At 39.4% G+C, this 24,763-nt stretch overlaps 1 protein-coding gene across 1 annotated transcript; it reads left to right on the plus strand.

Moving 5' to 3' along the window:
• LOC124505562 (olfactory receptor 4C11-like) lies at positions 1-7,739 on the plus strand. The gene is made up of 2 exons (XM_047071537.1): positions 1-14; positions 6,839-7,739. The coding sequence occupies exons 1-2, from the start codon at positions 1-3 to the stop codon at positions 7,737-7,739; spliced, it is 915 nt and encodes a 304-aa protein (XP_046927493.1).
• The last annotated feature ends 17,024 nt before the right edge of the window (positions 7,740-24,763 follow it).

A 24,763-nucleotide genomic window follows, 5' to 3' on the forward strand; every position in this document is an offset into this window, starting at 1 on the left:
ATGTGGTTAAACTTGTACATAGGCTCCGAGTTTTGTGTGGTGTTACAAAAGATTTGGCTTAAAGAGCAGAACATTTGGGAACTTTCAGGAATCTATACCTGCTTGCTTTTTCTGTAGGGCAGGGACAGGAGTGGAGCACTTGGTAACTGAAATGAGAAGTGTCCCTTAAGACAGACTGGAGGGGGAGAAGGGCTCTGAGGACAGAATCTGCCCATTGATGGCATTGTTCAGGAATCCTTGGCACTGACGTTTGCTGTGGTCAAGGATTGTTTGAGATTATCCCTTGCGGTGGGTGGAAGGCCAGAGTCCTTGTCCCTCCAAAGGCTCGGCATTTGTGAACATCTATGAAATCTCTATAAATATAAGATGGAGGAGGAAGAAATGTTTAATTCGTGTGCTCTTCTGGGGAGTTGTTTTGGGGTTACAGAGTTGCTTTAAGAGACTTTTCTATCATCAAGTATTGGGGATATTTCCTTTTTATTCTCGTAAGTTTTAAGAATAGAAGTGAGAAATTTTTTGCTGATATTACAGCTCTAACTCAGTCCTTTTAATAAAGACTGGCTGTCTGTGGAGTATCTCCTCTCCCCACAGACCCTGCACTGGAAAGCTGAGTAAATCTATTGGATGTATGGTTCACATGTTGCACACTTACTGCACATGATTCATCTTCAAAGTAAATCCGAATTGCGAGAGCAAATATAGGAGCTCTCTATTGGATCTCATCTCCTTTATGAGCAATAAGGTAAGTTTTCAAACCCAAGTAAACTATGTTCTTTTACTTGCCTCCCATGCAGGACTGGGTTTTAGGGCAGTTGCCATGATTTAATTTTGTCTCCTGAGAAGCTTGAAGCCCTGGGAACATATTTGTCTTAGTGATGAGAGGATCTGAATGTGTCAGGGCTCCCAGCTTTCACTGGCCTCTGCTTGAGGCAGCACAGTCTCTGGAAAAATTCTTATCAAAAGGGTGGGGGGTATATTTGAGGGGGCATAAGTATAGTGTCCTCTACATATGGGTTTCTTTTTCTTTTAATGGATTAAATAAGCAGCTGACCCTCAATTTATTTATTTCATTGAATTTTTTTAATTTATTTTGAGAGAGAGAGAGAGAGAGGAGAGAGAGAGAAATGGAGAATGAGTGACTGAGAGGCAGGAAGAGAGACAGAGAGAGAGAGAGAGAGAGAGAATCCCAGGCAGGCTGTCAGCGCAGAACCCTATGTGGGGCTTGATCCCACGAACCGTGAGATCATGACCTGAGCTGAAATGAAGAGTCTGACACATAACTGACTGACCCACCCAAGCACCCCTATTCATGTGGATTTCTTATTTATAAGGCTTAAGTTCTGGAAAAGGAACAGGTTGTATACTGACCATACGCAGTCTCTATGCATTAATACTGTTGATACCTCGATCTGTGGTTTACTGATTATTCTGCCAGTAATGATACTAAAGTTGGCTGTCCATACCTCCTGAAAAACCTGCTTACAGCTAAGAATTATATTCTCTTTCTGCTGTTGGGGTAAGGGGTATATATGGAGTGGAGGAATGAGAAGCAAACTCTCTCGTGAAATCTGAGACAAGTACTCTTTATCCCTAACAAGATTCTTTGCTCAACCTTACACTGTGGGCTTAAATGATAAATGTGAACATAAATAAATATAAATAAACAGAAACATAAATATAAATATAAATTCTGCTCTCTTTTTTAATCCCTCTACAATTTGCATCCATTTGAGAGTCAGGGTACGTACTGGGCATGGCAGTGATTTTCTTCTCTGATTCACGGTTTCTGGCTTTATGCCGGCTCCACCCAAATGAATGGAGTCTGATGCTTTGCAGGGCAGTGGTGGGTGAGGTGTGGAGTGTTCGAGAGGGAGAGATGACCATGGAGCACAAAGGTTTGAGTTCTGGTACTGGTTGCTTTTTGACTGCTCTCTGCTAAGTTGCTTCCCAGCCTAGTTGGACGTGCACAAAATAGAACAATGTGAATTTGCCTAATGAGATATAAATTCCAATGAACAAAGATTTTAAAGAGAGAAGGAAAGAGGGGTATAATCAAGGGTTGCATGATTCAAAACACACACACACACACACACACACACACACATTTTAACAGTTGAAGGCCATTAGCAAGAAAGTTGTTTGGGAAAACCTGGAAGGCTGTGCCGAGAAGATGGACAGGGGACTCTGGATCCAGGAAGAAATGGAAGGTGGAAGTTGTATCAGAGGAAGTCACATAACCACTAAGAAGTACTTAAAATTTAGGAAATGAGACGGTCGGGACATATTCATGAGGGACAGCAAGTGTCAGGCATGGCTGGAACACACACAAGCAGAAGTCCTGGGAGGAAAGGTGGTAAGCAAGACTATGGCACAGCATTTGAGGACTTTGAAAGTCATGGTGAGTATTTCAGCCTTTGCACTTGAAAACCACAGTAACCCTTTTATCATAAGTTATGATTTATCATATTTTTAGAACACCCACTTTTCCTTTTGAAGTTGTAGCTAGGAGGTAAAAAGAGGGAGAAGATAGAGTGAGGAGAAGACGGAATTTCTGAAATTGTGTCCTTTCTTTCTGTATAGAAACATAGAGGGTCCACTTAAAGAATTGTAGGATTGACCATTTGTAATACTTCTGTTTATGAGTAACCAGCCTGATTTTGTACTATGAGCTAATAATGCTCACAGTGAAAACTCACATCATTATCTTCCACGATGTATTATTTTCTCCAACAAAATGGTGTGAGACATTTATTTAGAATTTGATGAGTATTAGACACTGTGTGAAAGGAATATTTATGTCCCATGTTTTGAGACTCTAAACTGATCCTATTTTAGGTCAGTGAAAATACTCTGTATGATATTATGATGATGGATGTATGTTACTAATATTTACTGAAACCATAATGTACCACACCAAAGAGTGACCCTTGGGGTAAACTTTGGACTCTGGGTGATGAGGATGTGTCACGGTAGGCTCATCAGTTCTGGGAAATGTACCGTTCTGGCGGGCGATGTTGGTAATGGCAGGGGTGATATTTGGGTGGCGGCTAGGGGCCATATGGGGAATCTCTGTACCTGTGTGTTGGTGTTGCTGTGAATGTAGCACTGCTCTAAAAAAATTAAGTCTTAGCAACACGAACAAACTAAAAAGCAACAACGACCAAAAAATCTTATTAAAGTTGAGAGGAGGCGTGTGATTTTGCTGCCTCCTCCCCGCCCCCCACAGAGACAGCTGAGAGGGAGCCCATCTGCTCCTCCTCTGAGAGGGAAGGGACAGGTCTGGAGTCACCACTGAATCATACTCGGGATGCCTGCTGGGCCAGTCTTCCTTCTGTTGGGGCCACAGTGGATCCACCTGTATACTCTCCATTGAGTTTCCAAGTGCAGGGGATACAAAGATGGATGTCTTCAGTGCAACCCTGACATCTTGAAGGGAGCAGGCACCTCATTCCAGATAAGCCCAAATCCAACTGGACTATGTTTAGAAAACTAGATAACTAAATTTTGATAAACAGCTGAATGATTTTGTTCTGTGCTGAATAAATCTTAATAAAATCAGCTCTCATATCTTGTATATATCCAAATCTCATACTTGACTGCAAAAATATGTTCAAATTTCATAACGTGGCTTCCATGGCCTTTGGCAGAGATGAAACCTTGCTTTTCCAAGTTTTTCTACTATGACACTAGAATCAGTCTATACCAGAGGTTTCATATTGATCTTCTCTATTTGTCCCATCATCGCCATTAAAACTTTGGTTGGTTTCTTTCATGTCAAATGCTCTCACCTCTGTGATTCTTGTTTCTCTGGATCACAAACTCTTTACAACCAAGGGTATGTTTTATTTCTAGTCTCATGTCATCATGGTTCACATATAGGGAAGCTGTTTGCACTTTGTATTTGTTTTTTAGTATGTATTAACGATATTTGGAGTTTCCATTACCAGCTTCTGATCACCATGAGCAAATTAGTGCCAAGATGATTTGAGTCACTTGGGGGAAGGAAATTAGTGTGAAAAAGCGTTGTGCAGATGTAGTATGGGTAAATGAAGAGGTATATTAATATCTTGGTAATATTAACAATCATAATGGAATGTTGATACTAGTAATCATAATGAAAGAACCATTCCAATCACAGTTACTAAATACTTGCATCTCTTCTGTGTCGTACATACTGAATTATTTAGCCTTCATAGCAACACTAAAAAGTAGATTATTTTACTCTTCACTTTTATAGGCGAAGAAAATAAAACACAGAGATATGTACGGACTTTGCAATATGCCGCGATACTGAGCAGTGTGTGGGGTATGAATCCAGTGGTTCCACTTCAGCCTCGATGTTCTCACTGTGCTAACTTACCTCTCTAGTGTGCTTTCAGGTGTTTGCATCTCAGAGAACTTGGTTCAGATCCTGACTTTTTTCAGTTAAAGCTATAGTTCATCTCTTAACAGGATTCTCAGTTTTTCACTGACCCATCTGTCCTTTAGTAATTTTAACTCTTCTCTCTGCAGATGGTTTCTATACTTGTAATACCAACCACATAGTCCCTTACATAATTAATGATATCATCTACATGTATTTTAAAACTCAAAAATCATTAAGAAAAAGTATTTTGCCCATTTTTGCCATAAGTCCAGGTAATTGTGATTTGATATTTAAAATCAAAGATGATTATGGAAGTATGAGAGAAGGGAATGGCAGTACAATTATAAAATGTTTTGGAAAAAGACTAAATTAGAATGGGGAAATGGACAGCTTGTAATATAAGAAAAGGAAAAAAGGTCACAGAAAAAGGGAAAAAGTAAAATCATAATAGGGAGAGTAGCAGAGGCTGGGACTTACATAGTTCTCACTTATCATGAGCTGGATCTTTTTCTCATTTTATTTACAGCGTAATCATGGTTATGTGTAAAGTAGCTTTCCCCAGCTAGTAAAGAGTGGAGCTGGGATTTGAACCCAAGACATCTGACTGTAGCAACTGTGCTCTTGACGAAGAATGTAGTTATTTTCTTGATGAATAGCCATCCCAGATAAAATACCAAGGTTGCAAATTATGAACTGAACAAAGATAAAAATTTCTCGTAAGAGCAATATTTTCATTAAAAATGTAGTAAAATGTAAAATGTGGTTGCTGATAAAAATGTGTATGTATAAAACAAAATACAATTTTTTCTACTATCCAAATGAGGGAATAAGATCATGTCATAAAATAACCTTTTTTTGTTTGTTTGCATGTTCATCAGCTTTTCTGCAAAATCATCAACTTTGAAATATTGACCATATGTGTATATAGCAAAAGGATGTAGAGATACACATATATGTTAATATACTTAGGGAATGTTTCTTAAAAGACATTTCTAAAAGAAACCAAAAGTAATGATTTCTGGAGAGTAGGATTATATATTCAATTGCTTGGAGACAGCTTTAAATTTTCTTTCATATTTCTGCGTACTTTGAATAATTAATGAAAAACATGAATTATTTCATCAGAAAATATAGTTAATAAATGTACACACAATATTGAAAATATTTTTAGTAATTATCCACAGCAATGGTAATCTCTAGTATTTGGGACAGCAACATCATGCTTGGGAAATTACTCTAAGTTGCTATTTATGTGAATCAAAATTGGAAGCAATATAACTGTCTCAAAGGAAAAACGGTCAAAGAGATTCCATAGAAGAAATTTTATACAAAGTCACATAATTAAATTAACAGTTAAACTAATGATAATTTTGATAACATGGCAGGAAGGGTTATAATAATTCCAAGTCAAAATCAGGACACAAAATATTATATGATGATTTCAATGATAAACTCAATATGTTATGAACAAATACTTGAAATAGAACTATCATAACATAGTATGTTGGAATTATGGGATACTTTTCAGATAAAATTTTTAGAAGCGTGCTGGTGACTTCAGGGTAAAATGAACATGTCTGAGTAACATCTCTGATGCCTATTTAGATTATAGGCATCATTAGGAATTTTATAGCATGTTGAATTCATAGGCAGAGATGCTCAATATTCTAGTTTAGTCTCACAGTACAGTCAAGAAGGTAAACAGTTTTCCTCAACTATTCCAACCTCATAGTTTTCTTTACATTGGTTATATAATGACATCAGGGAAGCTGATGTTGAACATGAAGGCATTAAGTAAAATATTGTCAAAATAGATTTTTATAAAGCATATTATATCCAAGAAACTGATGGGTTCAGAGATGAAGAGGTAGGAGACCCAAAAATAAGTGAACTGAACTGAGAGTATTTTCTTCCAGAGGGATTCTCCAACAATACTAGTGCTTAATCTTAGTGGAATAGTCTCTTTTAGATTTCAAAGCACATAGATAAAACGTATAACACATGAGATATATGTGTGTATCTGTGTGCATAAACAATCTTTTAATTCTTAAGGAAACCCAGGGACAGGTAAGGCAAATACTTGCACTCCATTTTTCAAATGAAAGCTGAATTTTAACACAGTTAAGTTACTTGCTGAAGGAGAATTGAAGTTCTGCAATTTTCAATCTTGGTAGGAATCAGAATTTTTAAAGGACATTTCATTTTACCTCCCCAAATGCAAAGGCTTTGATCCAAGGTAGTTAGTTTCTGAATCAACAGATAGATCTGGGAGAGGCTTGGGCATCTGCGGATTTACCAAGAGTCAAAGAGGATTGAAGGCAGTCAGAAGTAACATAACATGGTGCAAAAGCAAGGCATTCAGAGTTCAGCCCACCGATCTTCCCAAGCTGTCACTTCTTTTCTTCTCTTTGCAGATTCAGCCCTTGTCCTCAACTGCACCTTACTTTCAGCCAGTAGTACTGTTATGAATAGGAGTGTGACTGAATTCATTCTCCTTGGGTTGACACGGGATCCAGGAAAGCAGAAGGCAGTATTTGGGGTCTTCTTGATCTTTTACCTTGCGACACTGTTGGGGAACTTTCTCATTGTAGTGACTATCAAAACAAGCAGGACCCTTGGGACTCCCATGTACTTCTTCCTGTTCTATTTGTCTTTTGCTGACACCTGCTTCTCTACAACCACAGCCCCCAGATTGATTGTGGATGCCCTTGCTCAAAAGAAGACCATTTCCTACAATGAGTGCATGATTCAGGTCTTTACATTCCATTTCTTTGGGTGCATGGAAATCTTGGTGCTCATCCTCATGGCTTTAGATCGCTATGTAGCCATTTGTAAGCCCTTGCGATACACAACCATCATGAGCCGGCACGTCTGCAGCGTTTTGGTGATTCTAGCCTGGGTGGGATCATGTATCCACTCTTTGGCACAAATTTTCCTGGCTTTGAGATTGCCTTTCTGTGGCCCCAACGTGATTGACCACTATTTCTGTGACTTGCAGCCCTTGTTGAAACTTGCCTGCATGGACACTTATGTGACAAATTTGCTAGTTGTTTCCAACAGTGGGGCCATATGCACGGTGAGTTTCATAATCCTGCTTATCTCCTATGTTGTCATCTTGTACTCTCTGCGAAACCACAGTGCTGAAGGAAGGCGAAAAGCCCTTTCCACCTGCACCTCCCACTTTATTGTGGTTGTCTTATTTTTTGGTCCATGCATATTCATGTATACACGCCCCCCAACCACATTTCCAATAGACAAGACAGTGTCTGTGTTTTATACAATTGGGACGCCCCTGCTCAACCCTCTGATCTATACACTGAGGAATATGGAAGTGAAAAAAGCCATGAAGAAATTATGGTGTAGCAAAGCATGACTCCTTTGGATACAGGATATTCAGGGTTTCTAATGTATTTTCCTTAACAGCCTGGTCTTCCTTCATGGACAGGCAAAATGAATTATTCTCATTGTGGGAAAAATCCATTAGGAAATTTTAATTTCACTAATATTTATATATTTAATTGACTTATTATGAATAAGTACGAATAATACACATCCCTTTTTCAGAGAGGATGGCATTAGAATAAGATTATTTAAATTCCGTAACCATTGTGAACAACCTGGCTGCCTCTCAGTTGAATTCTTTTGACCGCTGCCCATATTCACATGATAATTTCTCTTTCTGTACAATTTGTCTTCAGAAAAAAATATACTATTGACAGAATGATTGTGTGTGTGTGTGTGTGTGTGTGTGTGTTTGCACACACCAATTCTTTACAGATTTTCTTTTAGTCCTTAAAAACTTGGACATAGAGCTAATCCCTATAGTTTCAGAACTTAGAAAGGAAGGTTGTGGTCTTGACAACCTGGGAGTTGGAGAAGATGTTCTGAGAAAATTCTGTGGTGGAATGTGTGCCTGAGGCTGACTCACTGGGACATGGATGGACCCTCAAACTCCACGAAGAGCTGGAAACCTCAGTGAATACCTGGACTGTCGCTGGAAAACACTCTCAGTACTCAGTGAGTGGTCGGAGAAGGAGAGTTTTACAGTTGGCAGTGATGGGCGGTATCAGCCAGGAACTGCTTTTTGGCAGGGTCCTTCTCTTTCATCGTCACAGATCAGGGTCAGTGAGGGGGTTTGGCAGCAGGAATATGCAGAAGGTTAAGGGGTAGAAGGGCGCTAGAAAACAATGTACCCGTGTAGAGAAAGCAAAGGTGAAAGGAAAGTGGTAACTGTATCCAGGTGGGATAGAAGAAGCTTTGCCTTTTTATATTGGAGAATCGCTCATTGTGTATCTGAACATTTGCAAGGAGAAAAATGGAGTTCCTGGGTATCTCTAAAAAATTGACCTAGATTAGCTTGACTTCCTTATCTCTTGCATTTATTTGCATATTGAGAAAACACATTTATTTATTTATTTATTTATTTATGATTCCCAATGGTGTCTGAGCATTCAAATTTCATATTCCTCGGGAGAAGCCAGGATTGAAGGCCCACATTAGTGCTTTTCAATTTTGGGCTTCTGGTTTTGTAGGTGAATATTTAAATACATAGTTTGATTTTTTAAGTTAACATAATTGATATGTGTAATAAACACCCTACCACCATAACCACCACCACGTCCACCACCACCACATCATAATTTCATAATTAAGTACCGTCATGTGATGCTGTTTCAGTATCTGAACTTACAATTCCCATCAAATTTGCTCCAAGAAGAATTACTTTAAGTGATATAGGCTAATGGGAAAATAATCCAATGACCTTCCCAAGTATGACAACATTTCTACCAACTGAAGACCAAATGTTATCATGTCCCATCTAAGATGCCCAAGACTCCTACATAGAAAGAGGTGGCAGAATAAATAGTTAAGTCCCAACGAGAACATATGTCAGAGCTCTCAGTGCCATATTACAAGAGGCAATTATGTTTTATGTTCTAAGTGAAGACTCAAGATATTCCTAATTTTGTGCCTTGCAGTTTCATTTCTGAAGCATTTGAATCTGGTCTGTGAAGGTTATATTTAGAATACTCGATTCTTAAGTGACCAAGACATAATAAAATTAACGTTTAATTCTTATCACTTGTTGATTCTTAAAATTTAATATAGTGGGAGAAAGAAAATATTCATTAGTATTCAGAAAGCTGTGGGAATTTTCTTTTCATGCTTAGGTCATTTAGATCCCAGCTTCCCTTAGATTTTAGATAAAGTCAGTTCATAGGGGTGGAAGAAGTGGTCAGGGGACCAAAAAGTCTTACTTGACCTGAACCTTAACGAACTCACTCACCGTGTCTGCTTCTGGCAAATGGTGAAAGATTTTTCTTTGCCTTCCTTATGGGGATTTTTGTAGGCTCTCTAATTATAGTATCCTGGGTGTGGGAAGAAGATTTCTGTTTCTTATGATCACTGATGACCCCTTGTTAGCCCTCAGAAAGCCAGTGGTTTCCTTCCAAATTTTGTACCCTTCCTAGTGAACTCTTTTGAGCTAGTCCCTAGAAGTTCTCCTTATGGCTTCTCTGTGGGAGTGTGTGGGGAAACATCCAGGCATATCTGCTCCCAAAGAGTTATATTTATATGGAAAACTTCTAACATAGGCTAACGTCAACCAGTCACCCTCACCTGATACCAACCAGTCTCTCTTCCTTCCTTGACTTTTCTTATCTCATTCTGTTGTGAGTACCCATATGGAGGGCCCGCATGCTAGGTTCTCCAAGTAGTGCTCCAGCATGCAAACACACACACACACACACACACACACACACACACAGACACATGTGAAGTCTGGGGTGAGGGACAGACATATCTCTACAGTGATTTACTTAAAGCTTTTTTCACAAGTCTCTTGGCCACTTTATAACCTGACCACGTCTATATCCTTTATCTAGTAGGATACTTTCTTTCATCTTTTTCTTTGGTTTGGAAATAGGCATAAGGTGATTTAGAACATAGTTCACATCCATTGTGTCTATACAACATTTCAGTTTTAACACCTTGCTCCATAAGAAAGGTTACATTATAATTTGTATGAACACTGGGCCTCAACAGAATTTATTTTCATTTAGAAAGTGATGGTAGACACCACTGGAGGGGCCAAGATGGAGGACCAGCAGGGAAGTTTTTTTTTCCTTTCTCGTCCCTGAAATGCAGCTGGATCAACGCTAAACCACCTTGCACACCTAGAGAAGAGATTTGAGAATTAACACAGTAATCTGCAACTTGAGGCACAGAACTCATCAGGTACATGGTGTAGAGAGGTGAACTGGGGGAGAGAGAAGCTGTGGATACTAGGACCTGTTTTTGCTTGTGGACAGAAGAAAGAGACACGGTGAGAGTATAGGAAATGCACTCCCTCTAAAAGCAGCTGGTGAAGAAGAAAAAGAGCAGAAACACCCACAAGAAAGGGAGGAAGAGAACTTAGAAAAGAGAGGGTTTAATTAAGTCTCCATAAACAGGGGTGGGCAGAATTAAAACTCCACAGCTCAATACCCAGCAAAGCTCTGTTTGGAAGGGTGAATACCCCAGCAGCAGACAGTGAGGTCCGAGGGGGTCCTAGGGCCACACCGGGAGAGGCAGTTTCCCTTCCGGGATAACATTTGGTAGACGCTGTGTGGCCTCCCCACAGGCATAGGTCCCAGCGGACCCTGGATAACAGCCACGTTCACTGGGGTTGCGGCGAGGATGTTAAGGGTGAAGCCTGGTGCCATATCTGTTTTGTGATTTACCATAATTCATAATCCCTGAATCACTGCTGCTACACAATTGCATGAACTTTTTCTAGCACAAGCTGGCACCAGGCTGCACTCTCTGGGTATCTGCAGCATTGCAGTCATGTGAACTTTCCTGGGGGCAGGGAGGCACCAGCCATTGCTCTTGAGACCCTCCCCCAAAGCATCTCAGTGGGCCATAGCTGCGAGGCCCTCAGAAGTGAGGGGTTTGGATACACAGCCCCATCTGAGATAAAACTTGGGAGGGAGGTGCTGCCTGGCAGACTGATGTCTTGGTCACAGGCAGTGTAGTTGCGGGGAGTGGACAGAGCCTGAGACAAAGGAGGAGTGCTTGATTGCTGGTGGGGGAGTTCACAGAGTTCTGATACTAGAGACTGGGTAGCTTGGTGTTTCCATTTTCAGCCCTCCTGAGCATGTGAATACACACCCATGTTCACCACAACCTTCCACTCTAGCACACTAAGAAGCACCATCTTGTGGAGGATCAAGCCATTACACCAAGGTCCTTCCAAGTGGGCCAATGGTGCTCTAGAGGAATGCCATAAGTGTCTGCCTGCTTAGTTTACACCCATAAAGTGCTTGATAGTTTGACTCCTGGGGGAAACTGGATTTCTTTCAACGATATTTCATTCTGTTCACTGGTCCATCTATTCAAATTTTTTTTCTTTTTCTTCTCTTTTCTCATTCTTGAAAAGACAAAGAGAAAAACATATTTATTTTCCATTCTTATAAAAAGATTTCTCTTTACGGTTTCTACTTTACTTTTTACTTTTTTGTAAATTTTTAAATCCTATTTCACTTTCATCATTTCATTTTATTCTACCTTATTGTATTTGTTATTTTAAATGTTCAAATGATTTTCTTTTTGTCCACTTTTATTCACTTGTTTTATTTCCTTTGTTCTCTATTCTATCAAGCTTCTTTCAACAACCAGACCAAAACACACCTACAATCCAGCATTCTTTACTTGATATTTTTTTGTGTTGTTTTAAATTGTTGAATTTTTATTTATTTATTTTACTTTATTAATTCTTTTTCATTCTACAAAACGATGAAATGAAGGAATTCAGCCGAAAAGAAAGAAGAGGAAGAAGTGACAACCAGAGACTTAATCAATTCAGTTATAAGCAAGATGTCAGAAAGAGAATTTAGAATCACAATATTAAGAATACTACTCAGCTTAAAACACACACACACACACACACACACACACACACACACACACACAATTGCTTTCCGTGGCAATAAAAGAAGTGTCAGAGTGAAATTAAAAAAGTTATAACTGACATTCAATGTCAAATGGTGCCATAGTGGCAAGGATGGATGAAGCAGAGCAGCAAGTCAATGATATAGAGGACAAAATTATGGAGAATAATAAAGTTGAGAAAAACAGGAAAACTAAGGCAAAAGAGCATGATATAAGAATGAGAGAACTCAGCGACTCATTAAAAGGGAATAATATCCAAATCATAGGGGTCCCAAAGGTGAAGAGAGAGAAAAAGGGGTAGAAGGGTCATGTGAGCAAATAATAGTGGAAAAGTAGACCTCAAAATCCAGAAAGCCCAGAAAACTGCCATTAGGGTCAAGAAAAACCAAGCATCAAAAAGACATATCATGTTCAAATTCACAAAATACTCAGGCAAGGAAAGAGTCATGAAAGCAGCAAGGGGGAAAAAAAAAACCCTTAATCTACAAAGGAAGACAGATCATGTTCACAGCAGACCTATCTGCAGAAACTTGGCAGGCCAGAAAGAAGTGGCAAGATATGTTCACGTGTTGGATCAGAAAGTATGCATCAAGAATTTGTTATCCAGCAAGGTTGTCATTGAAAATAGAAGGAGAGATAAAAAGTTTCCCAAACAAACCTGATGAAGCTGGTGAACACTAACCCAGCCCTGCAAGAAATTTTAAGGGGAGCTCCCTGGGAGGAAAAAAGATGAAACAAACAAAAAAGATCAAAAGCAACAAAGACTAGAAAGGACCAGAGAATACCACCAGAAACTCCAACTCCACAGACAATTTGAATAGCCCCACTAAAGAAATTGAATCCGTAATCGTAAATCTCCCCAAAACCTGAGTCCACGGCTGGATGGCTTTCCCGGGGAATTCTACCAAACACTGAAACAAGAATTAACACCTATTCTTTGGAAGTTGTTCGAAAAAACAGAAAAGGAAGGAAAAGTTCCAAACACATTCTATGAGGCCAGCATTACCTTGATTCCAAAACCAGACAAACACCCCACTGAAAACAACTACAGACCAATTTCCCTGTTGCACATGGACGTAAAAGCTCTCAACAAGATCCTAGCCAACACTAAAAGAATTATTCACCACGATCAAATGGTTTATAGCTGGGAGGCAAGACTGACTCAATTTCCATAAACCAATCAATGTCACACATCTTGCTTAAAAAGAGGGCGGAAGAACCACATGAACCTGTCAATAGATGTGGACAAAGCATTTGACAAAATTCAGCATCCTTTCTTGATGAAACCCCTCAAAGAGAAGTGATAAAAGGATTATACCTCAAGATCATAAAAGCTATATACGAGAGATCCACCACTAATATCATCCTTGGTGGGGAAAAAACTGAGAGCTTTCCCACAAGGTCACGAAAATAACGAGGATGTCCACTCTCTCCACTGTTATTCAATGTAGTATTGAAAGTCCTAGCCTCAGTAATCACACAACACAAAGGAATAAAATGCATCCAATTGGCAAGGAGGAATCAAACTTTCACTCTTTGCAGATGACATGATACACTATATGGAAAACCCAAAGGTTCCACCAAAAAGATGCCAGAACTGATCCGTGAATTCAGCAATGTCGCAGGATATAAATTCAATGCACAAAATCAGATGCATTTCTATATACCAATAATGAAGCAACAGAAAGATACATCGAGGAATCGATCCCATTCGGGATTGCACCAAGAACCATAAGACACCTAGGAATAAACCTAAACAAAGAGGTGAGAAATCTATACACTGAAAACAATAGGAAGCTACTGAAAGAAATGGAAGAAGACACACAACAAGATGGAAAATATTCTCTGGTCATGGATTAGAAGAACAAATATTGCTAAAATGTCAATACTACCCAAGGAAATCTATGTATGTAATGCAATCCCTATGAAAATAAGACCAACATGCTTCACAGAGCTAGAACAAACAACCCTAAAGTTTGTGTTGAACCAGAAAATACCCTGAAGAGCCAAAGCAATCCTGATAAAGAAAACCAAAGCTAGAGCATCACGATTACGGACTTCAAGGTGGATTCCAAGGCTGTAATCATCAGGACAGTAGGGTACTGCCAAAAAAACAGACACTTAGATTAAGGGAACAGAGTATAGAGCCCAGAAATGGACCCACAAACATATGGACAACTAATCTTTCACAAAGCAGGAAAGAAAATAGAATAGAATAGACACTCTTCAGCAAATGGTATTGGGAAAACTGGACAGCGACATGCCGAAGAATGAACCTGGAACACTTTCTTACACCAGACACACAAATAAACTCAAAATAGATGAAAGACCTAAGTGTAAGGCAGGAAGCTCTCAAAATCCTATAGGAGAAAACAGGCAAAAACCTCTTTGACCTCGGTTGCAACAACTTCTTGCTCAACATGTCTCTGGATGCAAGGGAAGAAAGCAAAAATGAACTATTGGGACCTCATCAAGATAAAAAGCTTTTGCGTAGTGAAAGAAACAATCAGCAAAAACAAAAGGCAAATGATGGAATGGGAGAAGATGTGTTCAAATTACATATCAGATAAAGGGTTCATATCCAAAGCCTATAAAGAATTTGTCAAACTCCACACCTGAGAAAGAAATAATCCAGTGAGGAAATGGACAGAAGACCTGAACAGGCACTTTTCAAAAGAAGACATCCAGAAGTCTGACAGACACATGGAAACATGCTCAACATCACTCATCACCAGAGAAATACAAATCTAAACCACAGGGAGATACCACCTCACAGCTGTCAGAATGGCACACATTAGCAACTCAGGCAACCATAGATGTTGGCGAGGATGCGGAGGAAGGGGAACCCTTTTGCACTCCTGGTGGCAATGCAAGCTGGTGCAGCCACTCTGGAAGACAGTATGGAGGTTCCTCAAAAAATTAACAATAGAACTACCCTATGAGCCAGCAATTGCACAACTACATATTTATCCAAAGGATACAGGTATGCTGTTTTGAAGGGACACATGCACTCCATTGTTTATAGCAGCGCTATTGACAAAAGCCAAAGTATGGAAAGAGACCAAACGTCCATTGACAGATGAATGGATAAAGAGGATGTGGTAAACACACACACACACACACACACACACACACACACACACTGGAGTGTTACTCGGCAATCAAAAAGAATGAAATCTTGCCATTTGCACCAATGTGGATGGAACTAGAGTATTCTGCTGAGGGAAATTAGTCAGTCAGAGAAGACAAATATCATATGACTTCACTCATATGTGGAATTTAAGATACAAAACAGATGACCATAGGGCAAAGGAAGCAAAAATAGTGTAAAAAAAGGGAAGGGGACAATGCATGAAACTCTTAAATGTAGAGAACAAACTGATGGGTTCTGGAGGGGTTGTGAGTGGGTGGGTGGATAAATGGGCAACGGACATTGAGGAAGACACTTGTTGGGATGAGCCCTGGATGTCAGATGTAGGGGATGAGTCACTGGATTCTACTCCTGAAATCATTAGTGAACTATATGCTCACTAACTTGCATGTAAATGAAAAAAAATGATGTGGCACATACATGCAGTAACACTTAGCCTTATTGTGAATGAAATCTTGCCATTTGCAACAACACGGATGGACTTAGAGGGCCCATAAGCTAAATAAATCAGACAGAGGAAGTCAAATAGCGTATGATTCCACTCATATGTGGATTCAAGAAATAAGGCAAATGAGCAAAGAAAGAAGAGAAAAAACACCCAGACTCTAAAATACAGAGAATAAAATGCTGCTTGCCTAAGGGAGGTGGGCAGCTGGGTGAAATAGTAAAGGAGATCAAGAGGAGGGAAGATACTCCAGAGGTAGCCAGTCTGTGACACTTGTGATGAACGCTGAGTAATGTGTAGAATTGCTCAATAACAAAAGTGCATTTCATTGTTAAATATAACTTGAGTTGATTTAAAACTAAAAACTAGTTAAAAACATCTTCACTTCCATATTTTTTCTCTTCTCTCTTTACCTGCCAACTTACTGACTTCAAAATATATAGAAATTGTAGGAATTTTAATGAGTAGATTCATTGTAATTTTATATTTTATGAGTATCATTAAGATTTATAATATTATATCTGAGAGTGACATTTTCTAGAATAAGAAATAGGGAGAAGTTTAGAAACGTGCTTAAAGTGACAGACATATAAATAGTGAAGCTAGAATTCAATTTCATCACATGTGGTTCAACCTGTATATGGGCTCCGAGTTTCCTGTGGGGTTAGAAAATATTTGGCTTAAAGAGCAGAGCATTTGGGAACTTTCAGTAATCTATACCTGCTTGCTTTTTCCATTGGGCAGGGACAGGAGTGGAGCACTTGGTAACTGAAATGAGAGGTGTCCCATAGGACAGACTGGTAGGGGAGAAGGGCTCTGAGGACAGAATCTGCCCATTGATGGCCTTGTTCAGGAATCCTTGGCACTGAGGTTGCTGTGGTCAAGGATTGATTGAGTTTATCCCTTGGGGTTGGGTGGGAAGGGCCAAGTCCTTGTCCCTCCAAAGGCTCAGCATTTGTGAACGTCTATGAAATCTCTATAAATATCTGATGGAGGAGGAAGAAATGTTAATTCATGTGTTCTTCCAGGGTTTTTTTTTTTGGGGGGGGGGTTACAGAGCTGCTTTTAGAGATGTTCCTATGATAGAATAGTGGGGATGTTTCATTTTAATTCTTGAAAGTTCTAAGAATAGAAGGGAGAAAATTTCTGCTGATATTACAGCCCTAACTCAGGCCTTCTAGGAAAGACTGGCTATCTGTGGAGTATCTCCTCTCCCCACAGACGCTGCACTGGAAAGCTGAGTAAATCTATTGGATGTACGGTTCACATGTTGCACACTTACTGCACATGATTCATCTTCAAAGTAAATCCGAATTGCGAGAGCAAATCTAGGAGCTGTCTATTGTATCGCATCTCCTTTACGAGCAATAAGGTAAGTTTTCAAACCCAAGTAAACTATGTTCTTTTCCTTTCCTCCCATGAAGGACTGGGTTTTAGGGAAGTTGCCATGGTTTAGTTCTGTCTTCTGAGAAGCTTGAAGCTCTGGGAACATATTTGTCTTAGTGATGAGAGGATCTGAATGTGTCAGGGCTCCCAGCTTTCACTGGCCTCTGCTTGAGGCAGCACAGTCTCTGGAAAAATTCTTATCGAAAGGTTGGGGGGTATATTTGAGGGGGCAGAGGTATAGTGTCCTCTACATATGGGTTTCTTTGTCTTTTAATGGATTAAATAAGCAGCTGATCCTCAATTTTTTTAATTTAGTTTAAATGGTTATTTATTTATTTTGAGAGAGACAGAGAGAGGAGAGATAGAGAAAGAGAGAATGGGTGAGTGAGACAGTGAGAGAGAGAGAGAATCCAAAGCAGGTTGACAGCCCAGAACCCAATGTGGGCCTTGTCCCATGAACCGTGAGATCATGGCATGAGCTGAAATGAAGAGTCTGACACATAACTGACTGAGTCACCCAGGTGCCCCTATACAGGTGAATTTTTTGTTTGTTTAAATTTTTTTTTTAATTTTTTTTTTCAACGTTTTATTTATTTTGGGGACAGAGAGAGACACAGCATGAACGCGGGAGGGGCAGAGAGAGAGGGAGACACAGAATCTGAAGCAGGCTCCAGGCTCTGAGCTGACAGCACAGCACCCAACGTGGGGCTCAAACTCATGAACTGTGAAAGCATGACCTGAGCCAAAGTCGATGCTTAACTGACTGAGCCACCCAGGCACCCCCAGGTGGATTTCTTATCTACAAGGTTTATGTTCAGGAAAAGGATCAGGTTGTATACTGACCATATGCAGTCTGTATGGATTGATACAGTCGATACCACGATTCTATGATACACTGACTGTTCTGACGTCATGATATTAACGTTGGCTATCCAGACCCCATGTAAAACCTGCTTACAGCTAAGAATTATAATCTCTTTCTGCTGTTGGGGTAAGGGGTATATATGGAGTGGAGGAATGAGAAGCAAACTCTCTGGTGAAATCCTAGACAAGTACTCTTTATCCCTAATAGGATCCTTTGCTCAACCTTACACTGTGGGCTTAAATGATAAATATGAACATAAAAAATATATATAAATATAAATCTAATCATAAATATCGATACAAATTCTGCTCTCTTTTTTAATCCCTTTTCAATTTGCATCCATTTGAGAGTCAGGATACATACTGGACATGGCAGTGCTTTTCTTCTTTCCTGGTTCATGGTTTCTGGCTTTATGCCGGCTCCACCCAAATAAATGGAGTCTGATGCTTTGCAGGGCAGTGGTGGGTGAGGTGTGGAGTGTTCAAGAGAGAGAGATGACCATGGAGCACGAAGGCTTGAGTTCTGGTACTGGATGCTTTTTGACTGCTCTCTGCTAAGCTGCTTTCCAGCCTAGTCTGCAGTGCACCAAATAGATCAATGTGAACTTGCTAATGAGATATAAATTCTAATGTGCAAAGATTTTAAAGAGAAAAGGAAAGAAAACTATAATCAAGGGTTGCATGATTCAAAACACACACACATGCACACACATTTTAGCAGTGGAAGGTAAGTAGCAAGAAAGTTGTTTGGGAAAACCTAGAAGGCTGTGCTGAGGAGATGGACTGGGTACTCTGGACACAGGAAGTAAATGCGGAAGGTGGAAGTTTATCAGACGAAGGTCATTTAGCCACTAGGAAATACTGAAAATGTAGTGAATGATATGGTTGGAACATATTCACGAGGGACAGCAAGTGTCAGGCATGGCTGAAACACACATGAGCAGAAGCCTTGGGAGGAAAGGTGGTAAGTAAGACTATGGCACAGTGTTTGAGGACTTAAAGTCATGGTGAGTATTTCAGCCTTTGCACTTGAAAACCGCAGTAACCCTTTAATCATAAGTTAAGATTCATCATATTTTTAGAATGCCCACTTTTCCTTTTGAAGTTGTAGCTAGGAGGTAAAAAGAGGGGAGGATGGAGAGCGAGGAGAAGATGGAATTTCTGAAATTGGGTCCTTTCTTTCAGTTTAGAAACAGAGGGTCCACTTAAAGAACTGTAGGATTGACCATTTGCAATACTGACGTTCATGAGATACCAGTCCGATTTTGTACTATGTATGAGCTAATAATGCTCACAGTGAAAACTCACGTAGTTATCTCCCTTGACATGTTATTTTTCTTCAACAAAATGGTGTGAGACATTTTATTTAGAATTTGATGAGTATTAGACACTGTGTGAAAGGAGTTTTTATGTCCCATGTTTTGAGAATCTAAACTGATCCTGTTTTAGATCAGTGAAAATACTCTGTATGATACTACGATGATGGATGTCTGTTACTAATATGTACCGAAACCATAGAATGTACCACACCCAAGAGTGACCCTTGGGGTAAACTTTGGACTCTGGGTGATGAGGATGTGTCACGGTAGGCTCATCAGTTCTGGGAAATGTGCCATTCTGGCGGGCGATGTTGGTAATGGCAGGGGTGATATTTGGGTGGCGGCTAGGGACCATATGGGGAACCTCTGTACCTGTGTGTTGGTGTTGCTGTGAATGTAGCACTGCTCTAAAAAAATTAAGTCTTAGCAACAAGAACAAACTAAGAAGCAACAACGACCAAAAGATCTTATGAAAGCTGAGAGGAGGTGTGTGATTTTGCTGCCTCCTCCCCGCCCCCCACAGAGACAGCTGAGAGGGAGCCCATCTTCTCCTTCTCTGAGAGGGGAAGGGACAGGTCTGGAGTCACCACTGAATCATACTCGGGATGCCTGCTGGACCAGTCTTCGTTCTGTTGGGGCCACAGTGGGTCCACCTGTATGTTCTCCATTGAGTTTCTAATGCAGGGGATTCAAAGATGGATGTCTTCAGTGCAACCCTGACATCTTGAAGGGAGCAGGCATCTCATTCCAGATAAGCCCAAATCCAACTGGGCTAAATTTAGAAAAACCAGATGATTAAATTTTGATAAACAGCTGAATGATTCTGTTCTTCTGTGCTGAATAAATCTTAATAAAATCAGCTCTCATATCTTGTATATCTCCAAATCTAATACTTGACTGCAAAAATATGTTCAAATTTCATAACGTGGCTTCCATGGCCTTTGGCAGAGATGAAACCTTGCTTTTCCAAGTTTTTCTACTATGACATGAGAATCCGTGTAAACCAGAGGTTTCATACTGATCTTCTCTATTTGTCCCATCATCCCCATTAAAACTTTGGTTGGTTTCTTTCATGTCAAATGTTCTCACCCCTCTGATTTTCATGTCTTTGGACCACAAACTCTTTACAACCAAGGGCCTATTTTATTTCTACTTTCATGTCATCATGGATCACATTTAGGGAAGCTGTTTGCACTTTGTATTTGGTTTTTAGCATTTATTAGCGATATTTGGAGATGCCATTCCCAGCTACTGATCACCATGAGCAAATTAGCAGAAACCACAGTGCCGAGATGATTTCAGTCATTTGAAGAAGGAAATTGTCATAGGCTCTGGCTGTAAAATTCTCTTTTGTCTGGCAAGAGAGTGGGACACAGGATGAAAAATGAGAGATGGCTAATGTCTGGGAAGGACAAGAGCTCTGAATAAGTGTCTTTGCCCTTTTTTTATTAGGATGAGAATGATTACAAACATGGCGATGGACGTGCACATAGAGAGAATGAATTTGTCAACATTAACTTGTGGTTGTGAGGGAAAGGGGGTCCTGAAGGTATTTGGGGTTAGGGGTTTGGGTTAATACAAAACAAATCTGGGTGCAGGGCAATCAGGAGGAAGTTTGTTTACAGTGTATATGAGGCAGAACCTCTGTTTATCTTAGCTAGCCTAGAGGATGAGGCAGGTAGGGGAAATAACCTCAGAGTTAACAAGGCACCTTTTCTTTTGTTAACCCTCTCTGCTCTGGGCTGCTTTGCCTGCAGTGCAGCAGTCCACAGTCCAATTCACCAATTTACCTAACTGGGCCCTATCCTCCTGCAAAAGCAGCTTTTCTGATGTAGTACTAAATTGGCAATGCTTTCAACCTGAACATCTAATCTTTTTTATTTCATATACCTATGTGTTGGGCACCTTTGCGCCTGTTCCTATTTTAGGCCTTTGCCAATCCCTCTCTATTCTGGGGGTTCTGCACCGGTGTCTATTTTGGGGTGCCTTTACACCTCCCTATTCCTTCTTGGCACCTTTTTGCCTCCTTATACTCGGGGTGCCTTTGCAACACCCTATTCTTGGGGTGTCAATCTGGCTAACTCCAACTCGGGTGTGACTCTTTTTTTTTTTTTAATTTTTTTTTCAACGTTTTTTATTTATTTTTGGGACAGAGAGAGACAGAGCATGAACGGGGGAGGGGCAGAGAGAGAGGGAGACACAGAATCGGAAACAGGCTCCAGGCTCCGAGCCATCAGCCCAGAGCCTGACGCGGGGCTCGAACTCACGGACCGCGAGATCGTGACCTGGCTGAAGTCGGACGCTTAACCGACTGCGCCACCCAGGCGCCCCGGGTGTGACTCTTTTATGACTGTAATTCTCTATGCCTTGTTAACCCATTGGTGTAAGCCCAGAGGATTCCTAAGCTTATCCCCCACAGGCAATTAGTGTGAAAACAGTCATGCAGCTGTATTAGGGGTAAATGAACAGGTAGATTAATATCTTGATAATATTAATAATCGTAATACAACATTGATGCTAATAACCTTAATGAAAGGACCATTCCAAAAGCATGTACTGCCTATCTGCATCTCTTATGCATTGTACATACTTAATTATTTAGCTTTCATAGAAACTCTAAAAAGTAGATTATTTTACTCCTCACATTTACAGGTGAAGAAAATGAAGCCCAGAGATATAGCGGGACTTGTGAAATATGGCACCATACTGTGCAGGAGTTGGGGTATGAATCCAGGCGGTTCAGCTTCAGTTTCGATGCTCTGTCACTGTGCTAACCTACCTCTCTGCTCTGCTTTAGGATGTTTGCATCTTAGGGAACCGGGTTCAGAATCTGACTTTCTTCAGTGAAAGCTGTAGTTCATCCCTTAACATAATCTGGAGTTTTTCACTGATCCATCTGTCTCTTAGGAATTTTTACACTTCTCTCTGCAGATGGTTTCTATTCTTCTAATACCAACCACATAGTCCCTTATATAATGAATGATTTCATCTACATGTATCTTAAAACTCAAAAATCATTAAGAAGAAGTGAGTATTTTTCCCATTCTTGACAATAAATGCAGGTAATTGTGATTCCATATTTAAAATAAAAGATTATTGTGGATTTATGAGAGAAGGGAACAGGTAGTACAATTGTACTAATTTGGATGTAAATTTTAAAAAATAAAAAAATAAAATTAAAAAAATAAAAATAAATAAAATGTTTTGAAAAAACACTAAATTAGAATTGGGAAATGGACAGCTAGTATATAAGAAAGGAAAAAAAAGTCATAGGAAAAGGAAAAAGTAAAATCATAATAGGGGAAATAGCAGAGGCTGGGACTTACAGACTTCTCGCTTTTTATGAGCTGGATCTTTTTCTCATTTCATCTGCAGCGTAACCATGTTATGTGTAAAGTAGCTTTTCCCAGCTAGTAAAGAGTGGAGCTGGGATTTGAACCCAAGACATCTGATGGAGCCACTGTGTTCTTGACCAAGAAATGTAGTTATTTTCTTGATGAATAGCCATCCCAGACAAAATATCAACATTGCAAAATATGAACTGAACAAAGATAAAAAAAATTTTCGTAAGAGCAATATTTTCATTAAAAAATGTAGTAAACATGTAAAAAAAGTAGTAAAAATGTAACATGTGGCTGGTGATAAAAATGTGTATGTATATAACAAAATGCAATTTTTTCTACTAACCAAATGAGAGAATAAGATCATGTCATAAAATAACCTTTTTTGTTTGTTTGCATCTTCTGCAAAATCATGAACCTTGAAATATTGACCATATGTGTATATAGTAAAAAGATGTGGAGATAAACACAAATATAAATATACTTAGAGAATGTTTCTTAAAAGACATATAAGAAAACCAATAGTTATTTCCAAAGAGTAGGATTATAGATACAATAATTTGGAGACAGCTTTTAAATTTTCTTTCATTCTTCTGTATACTTGGAATAATTAATGATAATCGTGAATTATTTCATCAAAAATATAGTTAATAAATGTACACAAAATACTGAAAAACGTTTTTAATAATTGTCAACAGCAATGATAATCCCTAGCATTTGGGACAGCGGCGTCATACTTGGAAATTAAGTTGTTATCTGTGTGAGTCAAAATTGGAAGTGATATAAATATCTCAAAAGACAAATGATCAAAGAGATGCCACTTAAAAAGCTTTATACAATGTCACATAATTAAATTAACAGTTAAACTCATGATAAGTATAATAACATGGGAAGAAGTGTTACAATAATCCCAAGTCAAAATCAGGACACAAAATGATAGTATATGATGATTTCAGTGAAAACTCAACATGTTATGAACAAATACTTGAAATAGAACAATCATAACATAGTATGTTGGAAATATGGGATACTTTTCAGATGAAATTTTTAGAAGCATGCGGGTGACTTCAGGGTAAAATGAACATCTCTGAGTAACATCTCTGATGCCTATTTAGATTATAGGCATCATTAGGAATTTTATAGCATGTTGAATTCATAGGCAGAGATGCTCAATATTCTGAGTTTAGTCCCACAGTACAGTCAAGAGGGTAAACAGTTTCCTCAATTATTCCAACTACAAAGTTGTCCTGTCATTTGTTTTATAATGACATCAGAGAAGCTGACATTGAACATGAGAGGTGTAAGTAAAAGATTGTCAAAACAGACTTTTGTAAAGCATATTACATCCAAGATACAGATGGGATCAGAGATGAAGGGGTCAGGGACCTAAATGAGTGAACTGAACAGAGAATATTTTCTTCCAGAGGGATTCTCCAACGATATGAGTGCTTAATCATAGTGGAATAGAGTTTTTTTTTTTATTTCAAAGCACATAGATATCACCTATATGTGTATCCGTGTGCATATATCATCTTTTAATTCTTAAGGAAACTCAGGATCAGCTAAGGCAAATATTTGCTCTCCCTTTTTCACATGAAAGCTAAATTATGAGACAGTTAAGTCACTTGCCCAAGGACAGTTCAAGTTCTGCAGTTTTCAGTCTTGGTGGGAATCAGAATTTTTTAAGGACATTTAATTTTACCTCCCCAGATGCAAAGAATTTGTTGATCCAAGGCAGTTAGCTTCTGAATCGACAGATAGCTCTGGGAGAGGCTTGGGCATCTGCACATTTACCAAGAGTCATAGAGGATTGAAGGCAGTCAGAGGTAACATAACATGGAGCAACAGCAAGGCATTCAAAGTTCAGCCCACCGATCTTCCCAAGCTGTCACTTCTTTTCTTCTCTTTGCAGATTCAGCCCTTGTCCTCAACTGCACCTTACTTTCAGCCAGTAGTATT

The sequence above is a fragment of the Lynx rufus genome, unplaced genomic scaffold, assembly GCF_022079265.1.
Source record: "Lynx rufus isolate CCGP_SWC_20201006 ecotype Redwood Valley unplaced genomic scaffold, mLynRuf1.p SCAF_9, whole genome shotgun sequence".
NCBI lineage: Eukaryota > Metazoa > Chordata > Mammalia > Carnivora > Felidae > Lynx > Lynx rufus.